General features: G+C 39.7%; 2 protein-coding genes across 4 annotated transcripts; both read right to left on the reverse strand.

Moving 5' to 3' along the window:
• Positions 1–427: 427 nt before the first annotated feature.
• On the reverse strand, positions 428–4,246 carry ATP5F1E (ATP synthase F1 subunit epsilon). The gene is made up of 3 exons (XM_087720522.1): positions 4,125–4,246; positions 1,778–1,906; positions 428–554 (listed from the first exon to the last, which is right to left on the reverse strand). Exons 1-2 carry the CDS (start codon positions 4,151–4,153, stop codon positions 1,783–1,785), a joined length of 153 nt encoding a protein of 50 aa, XP_087576648.1. The 5' UTR covers positions 4,154–4,246; the 3' UTR covers positions 428–554; positions 1,778–1,782.
• Positions 4,247–6,058: 1,812 nt separating this feature from the next.
• PRELID3B (PRELI domain containing 3B) lies at positions 6,059–19,391 on the reverse strand. 3 transcript variants are annotated; one of them, XM_087720519.1, is made up of 8 exons: positions 19,218–19,391; positions 14,677–14,845; positions 13,661–13,750; positions 13,210–13,280; positions 11,461–11,563; positions 8,741–8,761; positions 7,686–7,761; positions 6,059–6,818 (listed from the first exon to the last, which is right to left on the reverse strand). In XM_087720519.1, the coding sequence occupies exons 1-8, from the start codon at positions 19,247–19,249 to the stop codon at positions 6,694–6,696; spliced, it is 687 nt and encodes a 228-aa protein (XP_087576645.1). In that variant the 5' UTR covers positions 19,250–19,391; the 3' UTR covers positions 6,059–6,693. The 3 variants fall into 3 exon arrangements, with proteins under 3 accessions (XP_087576645.1, XP_087576647.1, XP_087576646.1); XM_087720521.1 differs by lacking the exons at positions 7,686–7,761; positions 8,741–8,761 and having other exon boundaries at positions 6,679–6,818; positions 19,218–19,387; XM_087720520.1 differs by lacking the exon at positions 6,059–6,818 and having other exon boundaries at positions 7,309–8,761; positions 19,218–19,381.
• Between the last annotated feature and the right edge of the window lie 1,297 nt (positions 19,392–20,688).

Below are 20,688 nucleotides of genomic sequence, written 5' to 3' on the forward strand. Positions count from 1 at the left end.
ATGTCAAATTACCAATACATTTTCTTTTATAAAGATCTCATTGTATTCTTAAATTGTTATGTTTTAAGTATCACTATTATTTCCAAGCTAAAGTACAGCTTTTCAAATTTTAAAGCTACTTAAATAAATGTGATTGCACACCTTTGTCTACATACTTGGTAATAAATTAATCAATGGAATTTAATTCCAAGCAAGCATGATCCTTTATGTGATCACTGAATTTTCCTTTCACCAAATATTTCTTATTGATTTTCAATAATATTTTTTCTGCCACGAAGGACTCAAATATCTTCTGTAACTAGTGACCTTGTTATTCAAAACAGGCATTAAACTGAAAACAAATTTTTAATAAGCTACAATCCAATAGAACTCAATTCCTTGAAAAGGAATTTCATTATTGCTTGATAAAACATAATCACTAAAAAAATTTGCATTAAGTTTCATTTATTGGCATGGTTCATTTATATATATATACATGGTGGTTTCACAAAATGGGAAGCAACTGTCCACAAGCATACCAACGAGTTGTCATTTTTCCTTTCAGAAAATGGGTTCTGTAAAGACAGGTAAAAATATTCAATAAGAATTTAAAGCAGCACAGAGTATGAATTAAAATTGACAGCTTGAGAACTAATATCACCGTACCAGTCCCTGTATTTTTTAAAGTATTATCCAATTAAATTATTCCATTGCGTCAATGAGCTGATACGCAAAAGGCTAGAACCTAAAAACACTGAAATTGTTTCCATATCTTTGAAACACACACATGAATCTGCACCTTTCTTTGTGGTGTTTGCTGTAGCAATTTTTACCACAGAAGTCACTTTAAATGCCCATTGTTTTCAGCCCTGGGGAACTACTGCTATAATGAAGCTGAATAAAGAAACAGATCTAGGATGAAGAATTGTGGAAAGCTGTTGGATAAGGCAGAACTGCATGCAGTTTCTCTCTATCTTAGCATGCCAGCTATTTCCAGTGTTGGGATTTCTACTTCAGTTGCATACAGAACAAGGAAAGCACAACCCTCCTAGCCATTGTCTGAGATGGCAAAATCCACTGGAATATCCTAACAGCAGAACCAGTAAAACGGTTTCTACATACAGTTCTATTCCTTACAACCATATCCACTCAGTACTCTCTCTCTCTCTCTTATCCATCTATCTGTTGCATTTAGAAACCATCCTTCTCCCTCTCAGAGAGTGGAGTACAAATAAAATGTTCAAAACATAAAAACTGAATATAAAATATAGGCAAGAATAGTTTAAAGTTTAACATTAAAAGTTAAGTAAAAGTTGGGCAGGGGGCGACAGCCTTCAGAATACTACCCAGCCCCACAGTTATGTGCCACTCTGTAAGCACCAAGCCAGATAGCACAGTCAGGCCTATAAGTATTTTCAAAAGACTGGGAAAGTGGGAATCAGTCTCATCTCCGGTGGGAATGGGGAGAGAATGTTCCAAAGGACAGGGGCAACTGTAGAGAAGGCTCTCTTCCTATACCCCACCAGTCGGAATTCTTTACCTGCCTGGATGCAATGTAATGGGACAAAGACAGCTAGCTAGGTTAAATATAGGCAATCCTAAACTATTATACTAATACATTTCTTGCTAGAATTTTGAATGGTCTCTTGATTCAGCAAAAAATGATTAGTAATAGTCAATTAAATCACAATTTTTATGGCTGCATAGATAATCTGCATTACATAAGACATGATACAGTTTAATGCTGTAAAATTGTAGATCTGAGGGAAACAGAAATCTCTAAAACTTCTTTACTTACTTGTGTTATTCCTTTTTGGGTTTTATAATTTTTACATTACTTCCAGCTGCTTTCTCTGCCTCTGCTTTAAACTGAGGTTTCAGGGCTGCTCTTACTGCTTTTGCACAGATCTGAGAGTAGCGGATGTAGCTGAAAGAAAAATAAATATGGAGCAAAAGTGAACAACTGTGGAAAATTAGAAAAGCATCCTAGAACAGTCATTATAAAGACCAGGACCTCTAATAAAATGGAAGCTGGGCCATAGTGGCTCAGACATTTAGTTTAGTTTACTTTATTGTCATTGCACCTTGTACAATGAAATTAAATGTGATCTTCAGTGTACAATGACAGTTCAGGTTGTAGTTAAGGAATCATCTGCAGTCATTAAGCACAACATCAGGTGGTGGCTGGTTTCCTCATTGACTTGACTTATTGGAAGCTGGCAGTGAAGATCACAAGTGGTGATGATGTGACTGTGGGAAGCTGTAATCATTGTAACTGTGTGCCAGTTGCCAAGTGCCCCAATCATGATCCTGTGATTATGGGGACGCTGCGACAGCCACAACTTCAAGGAGCAGTCATAAGTCTTCTTGTTGAGCACGGTTGTAATTTCAAATTTATTCAGAGGCAAAATCTGAAGGTGATATTTTAAACTGAAAAGTGGCCATTGACAACTCTATGTACTCTAAATGTTAACCCCATTAAAGCCCTCTAAATTGGTGGCCTTCACATCTTCAGATGTTACTTGTTATCCTCACAATTGTCTACAAGTAATCATGGGTTATTTTTCATTTTTCATACCCTTTATACAACCTCAGCTTTCTTTATCTCAGCCTGCCTTGAAAAAGTATTTTGCAAACTAGATGGGCAAAAGATGGAATAAAAATCAGTGGTGCCTATTAAAATTACTTAAGATTTGCAAATGATGTTGTTCTCTTCTCACAAGACCCAGAAGAGCTACAAAGACACCTTCTGAAATTGAACGGTGTGTTAAATGTGATTGGTAGACATTCGGCAAGCTAAGCATAATTTTCAAGAACACCCTCCCCCTATTCTTGTAGAGAGAAGTTTTCAATCAGTGTGTACTACCTGTTCTACTCTATTCCAGTCGAACACTAACTTCACAATTGATGTAAAAACTATGATTGGTGCAAAGAGCCATGGAAAGATACATGATGGGCATTACAAAACAAGACAGAAAGACCTGCACATGGATTAAAGAACAAACGAAAAGTATATGATATCATCAAGAGAGCAAAATAAATGAAATCAAAATAGAAAGAAGCACTGTTGACAGGTGGTCCACATTGCAACACTGGTCCAAAGAACCCAACAGAGATTATACTACCTGAGACTTTTCAGGAAACAACTGAATGAAACACTGCTGGTGAACTTCTACTGATAACACCATAGAGAATATTTTAACTTACTGCACCTGTGTTATGGTTTGCCAGTGGCACAGTGGCAGATAGGACAGTGCTCCAGAGGGTTAACGTCATTGCCCAGAGGCTCATTGGTTGCCCTCTCCCCTCTTTGGAAGAGCTTTATAGCCCCCCCTGCCTTAAGAAAGTTTAAAACATTCTTAAAGATCCATCTCATCCTGGGCGCCCTCTTTTGAATTATAAACATCTGGCAGATGGTACAGGATAATAAAATCAAGGACAAATAGCTTGAAAAACAGCTTCTATCCCAGAGCAGTAATTATATTGAATTCTAAATGTATAGTGTAATACTAATGCAGTATCAGGGGTTTTCAATACAATTGTATAGAATGTGAAATGTGGTTTTTTTAAAATAGTTTTCTTATACATGATGTACACTGAAGACGGCATTTAATTTCATTGTACGAAGTGCAATGACAATAAACTAAACTAAACCAAGGCAGTTTAGAATGGATCCCACTTGATTAAAAGCATCCATGAAAGAGAGGTAAAACAAGCTGGGTAGATGAGATCAGCAAGTATTGCCTGCCCAATTGGCAAAAGAGAGCTCAGGATCATATGGGTTGGGAACATGAGGAAGAGGTCTTCATCCTGCAGTGGATAGACAATGGCTGAGATGATGATAGCGATAGCACTTACATACCGCTTCACAGCCCTTTCTAACAGTCAGCCTATTGCTCCCAGGAATCTGGGTCCTCATCCTTGAGAGATGACAAATAATCTTCGCTTGGGAATGAGATTTTATTGGTTTTTCCCCCTTCCTTTTCTGCATTAAAAGAATTTAATTTGCAAGATGGAGAAGAACTAGGGAAGCTTCATCTGAGGCGCCCGAACACCAGCAGACCGGCGGCTTCCCAAGACCAGCCTGGGGCGGGGGATATTCTGGGAGTGCAGAGGTCGGTGCTGCCCCACCCCCCCACACCTACCTGAGCCCGGCTTGCCTCCAGTAAGACATGGCGACGGCTGCTTGCTCGAGGAAATCGCTCGCTCGAAGCTGCAAGGTCGTCCAGGCAAATAGCGGAAGGCTGCTTCGCCGGAGTCTAACCCGGAAGCGCTGAAAGACCCGGAAATGAAAACCAAGTTGCCCAATCAAAACTCACGTCCTATCGATGCCCCGTACGACGGAGGGCTTTATTTCCCCATCCATCTCGTTCTATTTAGGGGGCGGAGTTAATCCGTCCGAGATAACCAATCAAAGCTCGGTCTTCTACGATACGGCTGTTATCATTGGTTGTGTGGTTTGATGAGCATGAAACCTGTCCTCTTGAGTCTGGAGGAATCTCAGAAAGTCACCCACGGGGTGTAACACATTGCGCCACAGTTTTTGGAGATTCTGAGTAGTTGGGGAGGCGGCTTCGTTTCCTATTGATTTTTTTTTTCTATCTAGCCTTTATTAGGCTTTAATAAATAATAAAAAATAAAATTATTTTTAAAAATGAAGGATGGCGAATGTGTCCTAATATTCCTCCGTCCTTCTATTTCTTTCGCAGCACCAGCACTGTGGGAGAATTGGGATGAGATTGTCCTTGGTGCCTATGGAGGATTGGTTTGCACGCAGCCGTTTCCTTAACCGACTAATGTTAGCCGGAGTGGCCCAGCTACCCAGCCAAACCCAAGATTGGGTTCCATTGTAGTATTTTCCTCACTGCTGATGGGAAAACTGGGACTGCGTTATGTAACTAATTGTGCAGTGCTGATTAGCACATTTCCCCTGTTTCTGTAGGCAAGTAGTCCTCCACTTACAACAGTTTGTTTAGTGGCCAAAGTTACAACGGCATTGAAAAGTGACATGACCATTTTTTACACGACCATTGCAGCATCCCCATGGTCATGTGATTTAGATTTGAATGCTTGGTAACTGGTTCATATTTAATTATGATGGTTGCAGTGTCCAGGGACATTCACTTAACAACTGTGTTACTAATTTAACAACTGCAGTGATTCACTTAATAACTGGCAAGAAAAGTCACAATGGGCCAAAACTCGCTCAACAAATTTCTCCCTTAGCAACATAAATTTTGGGGTCAATTGTGGTCGTAAGTTGAGAACTATCTCTTAATTCTCACTGACCTAAACCGAGGGGTCTCAGGTTGTTTTGGTAGACCAGTGATCCCTGCATTATTATTTAAAAAAAAACAATCTCCAATCTCCACTGCTTTTCATTTCGGTGGAGCTGCCTTTTTCCCCATGACAATAGAATAATTATATGGGATCCTAGTAGATATATCCATACCTGAACATTCTGTTTGATTTATAGCAGTGTTCCCCAAACCTGGGTAAATTATTCAAAATTGGGTAAAAGTGTTTTTTTCCCTCCCCTTTGGAAAACAGTACAGGAGCCCATTATCCACTCGTAACAGGGAAAATTGACTTTTTAAAATTGCCATTTAAATAATAAAGTGTTTTGCCTACATTGTGTAAAAAAAGCTTTCTGATAATTGGTTTTGGATAGTAAAAAAACTTGGGAAGCATTGATTTAGATTGACAAGGTATTCTGTCAAACCTCCTTTTTGTGTAGCAGAAGATACTTCTCCAAAGTTACTGTATCCTCCAGATTTAAGAAAATCATACACTTGTTGAATTATAAAGCTGAATGGAACCAGAAAACCTCTGCAGGATTCAGGAAAATTAAATTAACAAAAAGAGGTGGGACATCCAGTCACTCCAGATGTGGAAAATGCACAATTGTAGGTAAACTGTTCCACTATTGTCCAGATCTTACTGTAAGAATATTTTTACCTATTTAAATAAAATGTAGGTACCTGGAACTTATATCCATTATTTTTGGTGTTAGTTTCTGTGGTAATATTTTCTCTGTAGCACACTGATAACCTCTTCCCTCAATTTTCTTCACACTGAAATTAAATTCCTTTTCAAATTCCAAATTAAGAGCCAATTTGGCTAAGGTAGTAGACTAGAAACTGGGGGACTGGGAGTTTTACAGATAGTTATAGACCTATAACGGCTAAGTTGAGACTGAAATTTCTGTCATTCTCTTAGATGAAAGTGCCTTACAGGGATACTGTGATGGTGTAAACAGGAGGGAGCATTAGGCATACTGCCCTGGGTTGCACAAAATGAAATTGGTCTATAAATCCAATAAATCAACAGGCCTAGGGATTAGAATGCGCGACTATTAATTTGTTACAGGTTAGTGTGTTTATGTTGCTTTTAACTATTGTTAATTGCCCAGAGGCATAAACCTGAGATGAGTGGCCATATAAACTGAAAGAGTGAATGAGTAAATGAATGAATGCTCAATGCAGAGACATTAATATAGATTCTTAGAATGTGAGTAGCCAACCAGTTGTGGACCTATCATATGGAGCCAAACAACACTTTAATGTCCCTAATACTGGCAGTGGATATGGAGAAAAAAATAGAAAAGGGCTGATTGGGAAAAACAAAGAAAAGCAATAGTCATACATACATTATATATATATAAATGGCTCTGTATGTATGTTCCAGCAGAACTCTGCAACGTCTCAAGCAATTTCAACCAAACGTGGTACACCGATTACTTACTCCCTGGAAACAAATGCTGTGGTGGTAAGACATCCCTAACACCCCTCGGGATGTGTCTGTGTGTGTTCCAGCATAACTCCGGAACACCTGGGCCGCTGAAATGAAAAGGACTGAATTATATCTATAGTGTCAAGTCACAGTACTTTTTTGACAGTGATAGTGTGCATTTTGGATTCAGGTTGTTAAGACCCAGCCTGTTATGCCTTAAAATGGCTTCTACTGTACAGCAGTGGAGTTGCCATGGTAACGGCTTTGCAGTACTCTACAAGGGGGCTCCCTCTAATACAGTTTTGGGATACATACATACCTGGGCTAGGCCAGGTCATCAGCTAGTTCAACATAAAAAGGATATTGAATATATGTAGAATTTCGGCAAAGAGTGGCCACAGGCTACCGCTCTGATTTTCTTAAATGTATTAGGACCTCTGGCCAAGACAGATCTCCGCCCCCCCACCTTTGGAGTCAGCTTGTTTCTATTGTCTCAATGAGACCTTCTCCCCATTCACCATGGTCAACCTGAGCTGCTGCCATTCATCACTCAAGGACGAGTATATGACTTACTGAATTAAAACAGAGATTAGAGTATCAAACATTAATCTTTTTTAATAACATTGTCTCTATAAAATGTTTCCGCAGTTTTTAAAAATGAAAAAGACAAAACATAACCCAATAGAAAAATATTTAACATTTAAATGCAATGTAAATGTTTGTAATCACACCTCACCTCACAGTAGAATCAGTACCTTCTACTGAAATGTTAACTTTTAAAATTAGCTTCAGGTCCATAGTATAGTATTTACAGACATTCTTAAGAAATTAATATTCCATGCTAAACACCACAGATGAAAGTATTAAAGGAATCTGAATTCAGAGATTAAAGATATGTCTACAACTCATTAGTTCTTGTCATTTATGACAGATACCAGAGTTCTACTACTGTCCTGCTCATCAAATATACTTACATTTTACATTGTACCTGCACCACAGACATAAAGGCTTTTTGAGCTTTCCAGTTTTTGAATAAATATAAATACTCCCCTATGAAGAAAGGACTATATTTTGATATTGGAAGGGAACTATTCTTTTACTTATGGAATTAAAATGTATTTGTTCTGAAGTATCTATACTTCTGTAGATAGTAGGTAGGGCAGTATGGATATGTAGCAAGGAACAAAATAGTGTGTGCGTGTAAAGAGAAACAACAAAGTACAATTTAAGAGACTTCTGTTGTCCGGAGTACATAAATCATGATTATGCATTTTAAAAGAGAGGAGTGATTTCTATCTATAAATGTAGTTATTATACAATTTCTGATTCTTAGAAAATGTGAGACCAAAATGATTTAAGTTCAACAAGTTGCACTGTTCAACAATTTAACCATCTTACCAAAATAGAGACTTTGAAAAACTGAAATTGTAAGCCACTTTTAGTTCATATCTAATTATATAGCATGCAATTTCTGCCACATTCAGAAGTTTTCTGTAAACTCTGTAAATGGTGAAACTTCTGTAAACATGAATGTTAAATATCAAACTTCTCAGGTTAGCAAATGGTAACTTTCATGAAAACAGCCTATAAAAAAGCACTTTAGATCCTATTTCAAGTAATAGCATTTGTTCTTCAAAGCTAAATCCTGTAACAAACTGCTCAAAATCTTGTGCCCAGAATATATTCTGCAAACACATGAACTGTCTTGAATGCCTGCATTCCAGTTTAAGGAATGTACAATTCAACAGAAAGCCATGCGTGTTACTTTCATGTACAGATTTAGGCAAGTTCTCTCCAAAATTTTAATTTAAAAATCTAAACTACAGATCTATTTTTAAATAGGTATAAGAATAAATATTTCCAGCTTTGAGGAAGCCTGAAAGTGTTCCTTTCCAATTGTCAGGCCTAACAACTTGGTATAGCTTCTATACTATTCATCCACAAAGGATGCCGCTGCCATTGGAGATCTCATATTTCCTCTTGCTGAAGAAGTGAATTCTTCTATTTCAGCATTAAGTTTGCTGATTACCCATTCCAATGCTTCACGTCCCTGTGAAAACACACATTCTTGATTGAAACAAGTCCAAGTATCTCAGAGATCAAAGTAATTTGCAGAAATGAGACTGAATATATACATACATACATACATACATACATACATACATACATACATACATACAAACACACACATACACACACACACACGTACTACTTTAACATTTTAAAACCGCTAGGTTAAAGGGTATAAAGTAGGGGTGTCAAACTCAAGGCCCGGGGGGCTGGATTCGGCCCATGAGGTACTTAAATCTGGTCTATGGGGTCGCCCTGGAAACAGCGAAGAACTGGCTCGCGGTACTTCTACCAGCAAAAACAGCTCCCAAACTCTGTTTTCAGATGCCACAGCCTCCTGCAACCCTCTGCCAATGAAAATGGAGCTTGGGAGGGCCACATGCTGGCAGAACGCTTGGGCCTCCACAGGCACCCCGATACAAGTGTCTTTGAGCTGGCCCTGTTTCCCCACCCCGCAAAGGTCAAACACAACCTTGATGCGGCCCTTAATGAGAGTTTGACACCGCTGGTATAAAGTCTCTGTTGAATTCAGAATAAATTGTGATGGGCAATTTTTTAAAAAAAATATATGCTCTGTTTGCTCAGCCTTTTGGAAGCATTTAATTTATATTATCTATTGATAGCTACCTTTTGTTTTTATCATGATACATTTTAATCATGGTGTGAATACCATAAATACCTTGACTCAGAAGAAAGGAAGGAAAGAGTCACACATAGTTATGGAAAAACAGATCAACCCAAAGGAAAAGCTACCCTTTGTAAAATGTAAAGGTGACCGGGAAAACTGACAAAAATAAAAGAAAGATATTACATGTGACTATCTTGCTGTTCAAACTAAATAGAGGTACCTTAAATAGATAATATAATAGGAAGAATCTAAATTATGAAAAATTCCATTAGGCCACCAGAGTTTCTCAGGTTCTGTTGCCTCTTATACAGAGTGGGCAAATTTTTTTCCCAGGGAGCCACATGAAAAACTGGGATTGCTGTGGAGGGCTTCTGCTCCGCCCTCTGTTGCCACTGCCCCATCCATGTTGTAGCCGCCCTGCCTGTACCCACCACTGTGGCCCAGACAGGGACCACTCATGGGTTAGATGTAGCCCACAAGCTGTAAAATGCCCAGGACTGCTCCTACAGTGTAAATATTTGGGTTAAAAATTCAGTAACACACTTTTCAACATCATTCATTTACTAAAATATTATTTAGGAAGTCTATTATATGTCTTGAGATTCTGTATGGATGAATCTCTGTTACTTTTGCAAGAATGTTTCTGCTCTGACATTGTTAATTTTGATTGTAATGCTTGAATTAAGAAAAGATCCAGTTTTCTACCTCAACACTTAAGATGATTGGGGTTAAATGTAATTTTTCGTAATACTCTTGTTATGCTTATCATCTATATCAGGGGTGTCAAACTCGATTTCATTGAGGGCCGCCTCAGGGTTGTGTTTGACCTTAGTGGGCCAGGGTGGGCGTGGCCAGATCAACATCACTTGTATTGGGGGCACATATGGTGGCCAGAGCACTCTATGAGCGAAAATGGGCTCCCAAGCTCCGTTTTGGCTGAGATGGTCTGCTGCAACCCTCTGCCAGTGAAAATGGAGCTGGGGAATGCCACACGCAGCCCTCCCAAGCTCCGTTTTCGCTGGCAGAGGCACTGAGGGCCGTTCCTTCATTTCCAAGGCGCCCCTCCCAGCCAGATCTAAGCACCCAGTAGGCCAAATCCGCCCCCTGATCTATATGATCAATATTGTTATCATTTCAATTCTTGTAAACATTGATTTAAATGGCTAAAAGTGATGTATTATTGAAACAGATTCACAGTAAAAAACAAAAAATGTTGCAGGACTCAATCTGTGTTGGTCATCAGGATCAGAGGTGTAATCTTCCAAGCTTTCAGACTTGTGCTGGAGCCTATCCTCAGGGAACTTCTCTCTCATTAGAACTTCCGTCTCATCACATTCTGGTAGAGAGAAGTTCCCTAAGGATAAGCTCCAGCACAAGTCTAAAAGCGCGAAGATTAAACCTCTAGTCCCGATGATTGACCTAGATTGTCCTGCAAGATTATCCAGAGACATGTATGTTTACTTTCATTTGTAAAAATATTCTGTGTTAATCCCACAAGTGAATTACTTTTATTTATTTTCCCTACTAACAAATGGAAGAGCAAAGAAATCATTCAGGGTATTCTTAAGTTTGAAGTAGGTAATATTCATAAAATATAACACAGCCATTAATAAGCTCATATTTTCATTCCATCCCAATTTATCATATTTTTCAGAGTATAAGACATACCAGAGTGTAAGATGCACCAAAATTTTGAAGAGGCAAATTAAAAAAAAGTTTTTGCACGCTGCAGACCTCCCCAAAATGGCCTATTTTTTGTCCAAAAAAGGGCATGCATAGCCTTTAGGAGGCTTGTAAAGTGCTCCTGGGGGCTTCACTCATTTTTGCCCTCCCCAGCCCCCAGGAGCACCCTGGAAGCCTCCTAAAGACTATGCATGGCCATTTTTGCAAAGGGGGCAGGGTTTCGGGAGGCCAAAAATGCTGTACTCAGTGTATAAGACGCACCCAGATTTTCACCCGCTTTTTTGAAGGAAAAAGGTGCATTTTATACTCCGAGAATACGGTATCTACTCTTCTCTCCTGTCTTGTCAAAATAAGTTGGCAATACATACTTTTTTGGCATTAGAAGAAATTGTGTTTTCCATTAGTCCTTCTAAGTAACTGCTGAGACTAACTCCTTTTACACAGATGGTTGCTTCTTGAGTCAAAATAGTTCTGTAGGGGAAAAATAACAAGTTTATCAATTTATTTCTCAAAAAGTAATCAGGAGCTACTTTTGTTTTTCCTATGTCTATAAAAAATTCTACATACAACTACCAATCAATTTTCACAGGGATAGTGTGCTCACCGATACCCTAAGCTAGTAGGGAATGGGCAATCAATAATCTCAGAATTGCTTTAAACCATAAGATATGGGTATGCATTTCTGGCTCTTGGAATTCCTTCTGACAAAGATTACTGAAAAGAGTAGTTTTCTGCCATAATAATATATAGTACAGGTAGTGCTTGACTTATAACCATTCATTTAGTGACTGTTTGAAGTCACAATGGCACTGAAAAGTGATTTATGACTTTTTCACACTTACAAGAATCATGGTGGCACAGTGGTTAGAATGCAATATTGCAGGCTAATTCTGCCAACTTCCAGGAGTTTGATTCTGACCAGCTCAAGGTTGACTTGGCCTTCCATCCTTCTGTGGGTGGTAAAATGAGGACCAAGATTGTTGGAGGCAATGTATTGACTCTGTCAACCACTGAGAGGGCTGTAAAGCACTATGAAGCAGTATATAAGTCTAAGTGCTATTGCAACAACCATTGCAACATCCATGTGGTCATGTAATCAAAATTCAGGTGCAACTTATGATGGTTGCAATGTTCTGGGGTCATGTGACCTCTTTTTGCGACCTTTTGAAATGCAGTCAATAGGGAAGCAAGATTTACTTAATAACCGTGATACTAACTTAATAGGTGCAATGATTCACTTAACAACTGTGGAAAGAAAGGTTGTAAAATTGGGCAAAACGCACTTAACAACTGAAATTCTGGACTCAACTGTGGTCTTAAGTCAACTATATGTCTGTATTTGCCTCAATATATATGCTAGGCACGCCACAATTGGAAAACAAAGGGAAATACCAAGCTATCCTCCAAACACATCCTTGCTTATTTTGAATTCTGGAAATGTGTCTGACCCAATCTGCACAAATGTTGAATGTGGCCTTAGTCACAAAATATTCAGCCCAATGGAACCATACAACCTAACTCTCGGGATCACAGATAAATCCACAAAGCATTATTTAGGTTCATAGGGCCCTCAAAGTGAACTAAATGTATGGTTTTTAATATGACCATAAAAGAAAACAAAATTAAACATATGGAAATTAATCATAGTTAACCATATTTAAGAAGAATATTATATATAGTTGGGCTGGAATGGTTGCAGCTTTGCACCACCCGGTAGCACACCCCCAGCTAATGCATGGCCTGCCAGGATCTCCCTCACCCTCTGATGTTCCATGCACTCTGCTTAGTGAACAAAGCAGTCAAGTGGATGCCTTGACTTATGACCAAAATTCTGGTCCCAATTGTAGTTGTATTAGTGAAAATTATATTTGGGGGCAAAATTCCTTTCCAGTATTCACAAATATCATATAGGTTATTACTGTTGTAAAGTGGCATTTCACATTTGTTTAAGTTTGAATTAAATTCCACATATTATATCTGTTGAATTTAGTTTTTTATTATTGGTCCAAGTATGTTGAGCAGTATTTTGATTATTTTTAAACAATCTACTGTGATTTGCTAAAGTATTTCATACAATAAAGATAAATAGAGTAAAATTCTGAAAATACATTACTTACTTTTCTGGCTCTTGAGGATGTGGCTTATAAATTAGTCTCTCATCTACTGACACCAGATTGGTAAATGAAATCTACAAGAAATTTAATGTAATCTTCAGCATTAAAAAAATCAGTGAATACAATTAAGTAGTGAGAGCATAATTTAATAAGCATAGATTACACTGGCTTCCTCAGATACAGACCACGTGATACACAAATGCATTATGATCTATAGCTATAGAAAATAAAGTAATCCATTTAACTTGGGAGGATACCATTTTAGAAAAGATGGTCAATTTCACAAAGTACAAAACAGATACTTCCTGAGAAAAATCTGAAATTCTAAGGCCTTTAGAAGGAGAAGCACACAGTATCTTTCTAGTATTCTGCTACCTCTGAAGAGATACTTGGAAGTACGACATACAGGAATTAAGTCTACTAGAAACGTTAAGTTCATCTGTGTAATACTTACATTAATAGACTTGAGCTCCATTATTTTCTCAACTGGGTCAACTACAGAGTGCTCTTGAACATAGGTTCTCATTCTACAAGCACCAATAAGCTAGAAGATAAATATAGCATTAGCTGCATTGTGACTTAAGCATAGCATCAAAAACTGAATTACATTATGCTGTTTCAGGGGCATGAAATAAAAGAAGAAACAATCCAGAATTTTTGCAACGAGTTCACCTTCCATAAAGGTTGTTTTAAAATATAAATTGGACTTTCCTGCTTCACTACCCTGATTTAACTGAACCTCTTTCAAGCCAAATATGTGAATCAAACCCTTAATACTTGTACAAAATTCAACCATCCATTTACAACTATGATATGCTCTAGATATGTATGTACCCACAATGGAAGAATTTTTGAAAGGAAGATTCAATGGGTCATGAGTTGTCTAGTATAGATATAAATTCATAAAAAATATAAAATAAAAAATATCTATAAACTAACATTTCTTCCTCAATTTATAAAACTTTTCTGCATTTAAATTGACATTTGTATAAAAACTCATATTTAATGTGTTGCTAAAATTGAAATTACTTGACCAACTAATTTTCATGCTATCCGAAACAGAAATAAGGAATGTAATCTGAGGGGAAAAAGAAACAATAAAACAATTCAACTTGCTGTAACATGCGGTTGTTTATGATGTAACAGGCACAATGGATTCATTCATCAGTTATAAGGAGCTGTTGCACAATCCAATGTATTAGTCACCTTTATTATAAAAAAAACCTAAATGAATATGCAATAGTAACTTTCCGTGAGAATTTGGCCTATTCAAATTCTGAACACCATTTGGTTACGGAAATATCCACCTTTTGGGAATATAATAACAGAATAAATAACAGAAATTCTAAAGAAAATGTAATGCAATATGCTACAATTGTGAACTATATGTTACATTTTGTAAAACCAAAGACACAAGACATACATTCAAAGAAAATTGTTGAAAGCCCTAATTCTTGGTATGGCACTTACTGATTTTACAATGGATGGCATTCCCCATTCTGTACTCAGCAGCCGATGGCTATGTAATTTTCCATTAGTATCTACATGCCGGTCCAAAACATCAACTCCAACTACGCTGGTATTCATGGGATTGGGGTATTTCTGCATAGCAGCTGTAGTAACAGTCTTCCATGGGTGACTATAAAGCAAAAACAAAAACACAAGTATGGCCACTTTTCATTAGGCTACATGATGCATGAATGGGCAACGAGTGACTAGTATGTTTTTGGTTCCTCATGGGTCAATTTTTTTTTTTAATCAATCATCCCCAGAATAGTCTGTCAACAAGCCATATGGTTTTTGGTGCATATGTATATGTTATCAAGCCTCTAGCAAGCTTAAGTACTTAGCTCATAATCATTTCAAAGCAAAATGAAAAATGTTTAAAAGATTATCCCAAGGATGCTTTTCCAAAAGGCAACTGGACATACTTTGATTTTTGTTTAAAGATGCTTCGCTTACCCATCCAAGAAGCTTCTTCAATTCTGAATGAATGGTGACGTTTAAAAGGTTAAACATTAATAAATAATTAATTTAAAAAAATATTCACCCAATAACATCTCAGCTACACAACTGTAAGCTATTGTATAGAGAGATCGACAGATGTATAGTGAAAACGATAGCACTCTTCCCCAGCAAAATACATAACCTTCAGATTCAACGAATACTTTCACCACTGCCCACAAGGGCAGTGGTTCTCAACCTTCCCAATGCTGCAACCCTTTAATACAGTTCCTCATGTTGTGGTGACCCCCAACCATAAAATTGGTGTCTCGGTTCCTAAGACCATCGAAAATATGTGTTTTCCAATAGTCTTAGGCAACCCCTGTGAAAGGGTCGTTCGACCCCCAAAGGGGTCCCGACCCACAGCTTGAGAACCACTGCTTCAGGGATTCCTGCCAGCCTACCCCTAAAGCTGAAATATCTGACAAAACAAAGTGTAAAACTAAACTGAGTTACAGAAACAAAAAAGCTATTTTAAGCAGCTCAAATACGTACAATTAGTTACATATATTCTGTCAAATCAGGAAAGGGATAAATTCCAAGTTGGGAGGAATGTGTAGAAAAGCTTTCAATGGCTAGTTCTGTTTACTTGTGTTATGTTTTTGGGTTAAAAGTAATTGCCATTTACCTTTACCTCAAATCAAGTCCTACAAGGCTCCCTCAGCAGGTGGTAGCATCTAGCTGACCTTAGATAACAAGCATTGGGTATCTTTGCTTAGATGGGAGATCATCAGGAAATCAAGGACTGAAGGTTTGACTAGTAAGTTGAATAAACCTCAGGAAAGCTTATGGAAAACTTTTCCAATGCTGCTGAAAAACTGCATACATATGTCTAAATGGACAGCTGGAGCCAAACTTAGCTGAAGAGAATTTCTAACTTTTCAGTGAAAAGCTTAACAGGGTTCTACAGCCCAATTGCTTGGATCTGCATCCACTTTTACGCACACAGGGGCGGGCATGCATGCGAGGGGCACATAGTGGGAGGGTCACACACGCATTGCATTATGGGTGTGCATGCGTGCTTTCAGCACTCAGCATCGAAAAGGTTAGCCATCACTGCTGTAGACCGTTGTGGGTGTATCGGGAGTTTGTTTGCCCTTGGGGAAGCCAGGGTGGGCATGGCCTGTTGTTGTGGCCGACCGGATGGGTGTGGCCAGGCCCAGGGCAGCAGGGACTGGTCACTCATCATCTCCGGGACAGCCCCGTGGGCCAATTCTTCAGCCTAGCTCAGGCCATGTGTTTTGACACGTCTGCTGTAGATTATGGACTAAGAGAGTGACAGATAATATATGATCTAAAGCAGTGTTTTTCAACCACTGTGCCGCGGCACACTAGTGTGCCGTGACATAGTGTAAGGTGTGCCGTGGGAAAATTACTTTATATATAGTCAATATAGGCACAAAGTTAATTTTTTTTAACATTTTCTAATAGTGGTGTGCCTCGTGATTTTTTTCATGAAAAAAGTGTGCCTTTGCACAAAAAAGGCTGAAAAACACTGATCTAAAGTACCGTGTCCAATTTGTGGGCCATGTGCAGCCCTGGAGAGCTAGTAATGCAGCCCCACAAGATAATGAAAAATATTAAAAATAAAGCAGGTTTCTTATTCACATACATTAACTATATGTTTTATAAGCAGCTCAAGACAATTCTTCTTTATTCAGTGTGGCCAGGATCACCAAAAAATTGGACAACCATGATCTCGAGGTACATGTTTTTCAGATATACAAGAGGTTCACCAAAATTTGAACAATTCTCAACCTACTGGTATTTTGAAGGGCCTTAAAGACCTAGCTTTTTCCCCAGGCCTTTGGAGAGGTTGACAGATGCCCTTTTCTTCTTGTTTCCCTCTGGGCTTATTTTCTTTGCCATTATTGTTCTTTTGTCTTATGCCATTTTTATGAGGGGTTTTGTAATTTTTGTTTTTAAATATTTTTAACAATTGTAAATGCCCAACCAAGAGTTGCTGGTAATTAGGTGGCATATAAATTTAACAATATAATTTCTAGAAAAGGTACGGGGAAGAGTAAAACATTAAGCATTAATGTTTAATCTTAACAAAAGACTTTGAGAAAATGACAGCTCTCTTCAAATACCTGAAGGGTTCCACAGTTAAGGACTGTCTTTTATTACTCCAGACAGCTGGCCAGGGAATTCCACTTAACAGTGGAAGAAAGTTTTTGGTTGAAAGTTTAGAAAACGCTTCATAAGAACAATTTGACACCTGCTGAGGATGGCAGGTTATGCTCAAGCATAGCCATTTGCCAAGATGCTTTAATTTGGATTCTAGCACTGGCAAGGTGTTAGTTTTAGCGTGGCCTAAAGGAATTCTTTCAAACCTCTACACCAGGGGGAGTCAACCTTTTTATACCTACCGCCCACTTCTGTATCTCTGTTAGTAGTAAAATTTTCTAACTGCCCACCGGCTCCACAGTAATGGTGATTTATAAAGTAGGGAAGTAACTTTACTTTATAAAATTTATAAAGTGGAGTTATAGCAAACCCCTACTGCCCACCATGAAAGCTGGAACGCCCACTAGTGGAAGGTAGGGACCAGGTTGACTACCACTGCTCTACACCTACCTACACACACACACACACACACACACACACACACACACACAGGTAATACTGTAATTCCCCAGTGTGTCACAATCACACTGTAAACAAAAACACAATGAAAGCTAAATCCTGGCTTTGTACTATATAATTCCTGCTTCTGAAAAAAAAGCCAAGCTCATCTCTTCGGCTTTTGCTCCCTTCCCCCCCCTCCCTTTTCCCTTTACCAATCACAGCGTTTATAATCAAGCATACTGTACCTTTTACCATTTGTCCTTAAGGCCAGGCCAGGGGGAAAGAAAGAGAGAGAGAGAGAGAAAAAAAAACTACAGATAGTCCTCGGACTTACCACAGTTCATTTAGTGACTGTTCAAAGTTACAATGGCACTGAAAAAGTGTCTTATGACCAGTGGTGGGAGTCATTTTTTTTTTACTACTGGTTCTGTGGGCATGGCTTGGTGAGTGTGGCAAGGGAAGGATACTGTAAAATCTCCATTTCCTCCCAATCACCTGGGACTCGGAGGCAGAGAATAGATGGAGTTGGGTGCATTCAGAGGTGGTATTTACCGGTTCTCTGAACTACTCAAAATTTTTTGCTAGCTGTTCTCCAGAACTGGTCAGAACCTGTTGAATACCACCTCTGCTTATGACCATTTTTCACACTTATGACCACTGCAGGAACCACACAGTCACGTGATCCAAATTCGGATGCTTGGCTCATACTTATGACGGTTGCAGTGTCCCAAGGATCATGTGATCCCCTTTGGCAGTCCTTCTGACAAAGCAATGGGGCGGTGGGGGAAGAACCCAGATTCACTTAACCCCTGCAGGAAAAGAAAGTGGGGCAACAATTCGCTTAACCGAGAGCAACAGAATTGCTTAAATAGCTTAGCCAACAGAAATGTTGGGCTCAGAAATTGAGGTCATAAGTCGAGGACTACCTTGCACTGCTCTCTCCAAAACAAGCAACTTTTGGGAAAGAGACGCAGGGAAGGTATTGCTCAGGCGAAGGGGGTTGCCCTTCCCGGCCTCCCCAAAGACAGGTGCGGTGTCCCCTACCTCCACCTTTCTTCGAAATCCCCAAGGGGAGACCTCGAGGAAGAAAAGGAGCCGAGAGCTGCACGTCTCCAAGTCAATGCGGGTGGTATTTGATACCCGCGAAACCCCGTCACTCGGCCTGGGAGGATGATGGGCCCTGTAGTCCCTCGCCCGCACTTTCTCCGCCAAGGTCAGCCCTGGACGATTTTCCCGCGCCGAGATACATGGACGAATGAATGGGCTGCCGAGGCGGACGGCCGCAGGAGACGGAGGAGGCTCGCCCCGGGGGTCGAAGGACCGTCCGAGCCTTCGCTATTCCCCCGCCGGGAGGGAATGGGAGCTTCCGTTACCCTGGTGACGGTCCCCCCCCCCCCTCCAACAACCGTCGCTTCTCAGAGGCCTCGGCCACTCACTCGAAGGTGTGCTCCGAGGTCCAGATCTTCATCGTGAAGGGCGGCGGTGCTTCCTCGGAACCCTCTGGGGAGACGCTGCCTTCGCCAGCCCGCCGACACCGAGTAGGAACTCTAGGCAAGGGAGCGTCGCCGAAGAAGCCGGGCCAGGCGGAGACCCAAAGGCGCCTGCGCGGTTGGCGCGAGGAGCGGCCGCAGGAGAGTGGGTCAAAGGCTCAGGGAGCTCTCTGATAGGGCAGCTGGCTATTGAGGGCCGGTGACGTCAGAACTGAAATCAACATTTCTTCCTTTTTTTTCTTTTCACTCGGACCTCTGGGGAGGGACGCCCGGCTGCGCCTGCGCGAAAAGATAGCATTCTTGGCTTATGCCTTGGAAGAGCAATAGTTAGGCTTATATACCGCTTCATAGGGCTTTCAGCCCTCTCTAAGCGGTTTACAGAGTCAGCATATTGCCCCCAACAACAATCTGGGTCCTCATTTTATCCACCTCGGAAGGATGGAAGGCTGAGTCAACCTTGAGCCTGGTGGGATTTGAACAGCCAAACTGCTGAACTGCAGTGCTGCATTTTAACCACTGCTCCTGGGGTTGTGGGGAGAGAAGATGCACAGCGTCCCTTCCTCCCCGTCTATAGAGATTCTCAGTCGTCCAGTTCATGGTTATCCCAAAGGTGCTTTTTTCAAGAGGCAAGTCAAGTAGGCTTTCTGGTTTTTCTTTGAAGACGTTTCCCTCCATCCAGTCAGAGCTGAAGAAGCTTCTTAGATGAGAAGCGAAACATCTAAAAAGAAAAACCAGAAAGTCCAGATGCCTCTTGAAAAAAACGCCTTTGGGACTTCCTCCCCATCGGTTCCATTAATACATCTCCATCATTTGTGGCCTTGAGACCCTCAGTGAGGTGGACAAGAAACATACATACTTTATATTGCATCTCAAGTACAGGTTAAATAATTATAGAAGAAGACTGTTGCAGCAGCATGAAATAAAAATGCCACAACTATTCGTTTAGTGACGTTTGGCGTTATGATGGAACGGGGGGGGGGAGAGTTATGATCATTTTTCACATTTGGGACTGTTGCTCTATCTCCATGGTCATCAAGATTCAGGCACACTTGGTAATGTTCATATTTATTACCGTTGCAGTGTCCTGGGCTCATCTGATCACTTTTGCAACTTTCTGACAACGGCAATGGGAAAACCAGATTAGCTTAATCTTGTTACTAACTTAACTGCAATGATTTGCATAACAGTAGCAAGAAAGGTCCTAAAATGGGGCAACACTCACTTAATTCTTATTTAACAACATAAATGATGATTCAATTGTCGTAAATTGACAACTACCTGTATTGATAGAAGAGAATATTTGTATCTTAGGGTTGAAGATGTTGCCTAGTTTGGTAATGAAACGTCTGCAAGAAAACCAAGCTCAGAGAGCACCAAGTACCTCACAAAATGCCATATACTAAAATCAGTCAGACAC

This window comes from Thamnophis sirtalis, unplaced genomic scaffold, assembly GCF_051295495.1.
Source record: "Thamnophis sirtalis isolate CommonGarterSnake01/CBP01778 unplaced genomic scaffold, rThaSir2_p1.2 scaffold_7, whole genome shotgun sequence".
Lineage (NCBI taxonomy): Eukaryota > Metazoa > Chordata > Lepidosauria > Squamata > Natricidae > Thamnophis > Thamnophis sirtalis.

Excerpts from the sequence above, each read along its gene's own strand:
- ATP5F1E (XM_087720522.1), bottom strand. The coding sequence starts at position 4,153 with ATGTCTTACTGGAGGCAAGCCGGGCTCAG. Across the intron at positions 1,907-4,124 it reads TGGAGGCAAGCCGGGCTCAG|CTACATCCGCTACTCTCAGA; the intron begins GTAGGTGTGGGG and ends TTTTTCTTTCAG.
- PRELID3B (XM_087720519.1), bottom strand. The coding sequence starts at position 19,249 with ATGAAGATCTGGACCTCGGAGCACACCTTCGA. Across the intron at positions 14,846-19,217 it reads ACCTCGGAGCACACCTTCGA|TCACCCATGGAAGACTGTTA; the intron begins GTGAGTGGCCGA and ends TTTGCTTTATAG. Across the intron at positions 7,762-8,740 it reads GACGTGAAGCATTGGAATGG|GGGAGTATTTATATTTATTC; the intron begins GTAATCAGCAAA and ends CTTTCTTCATAG.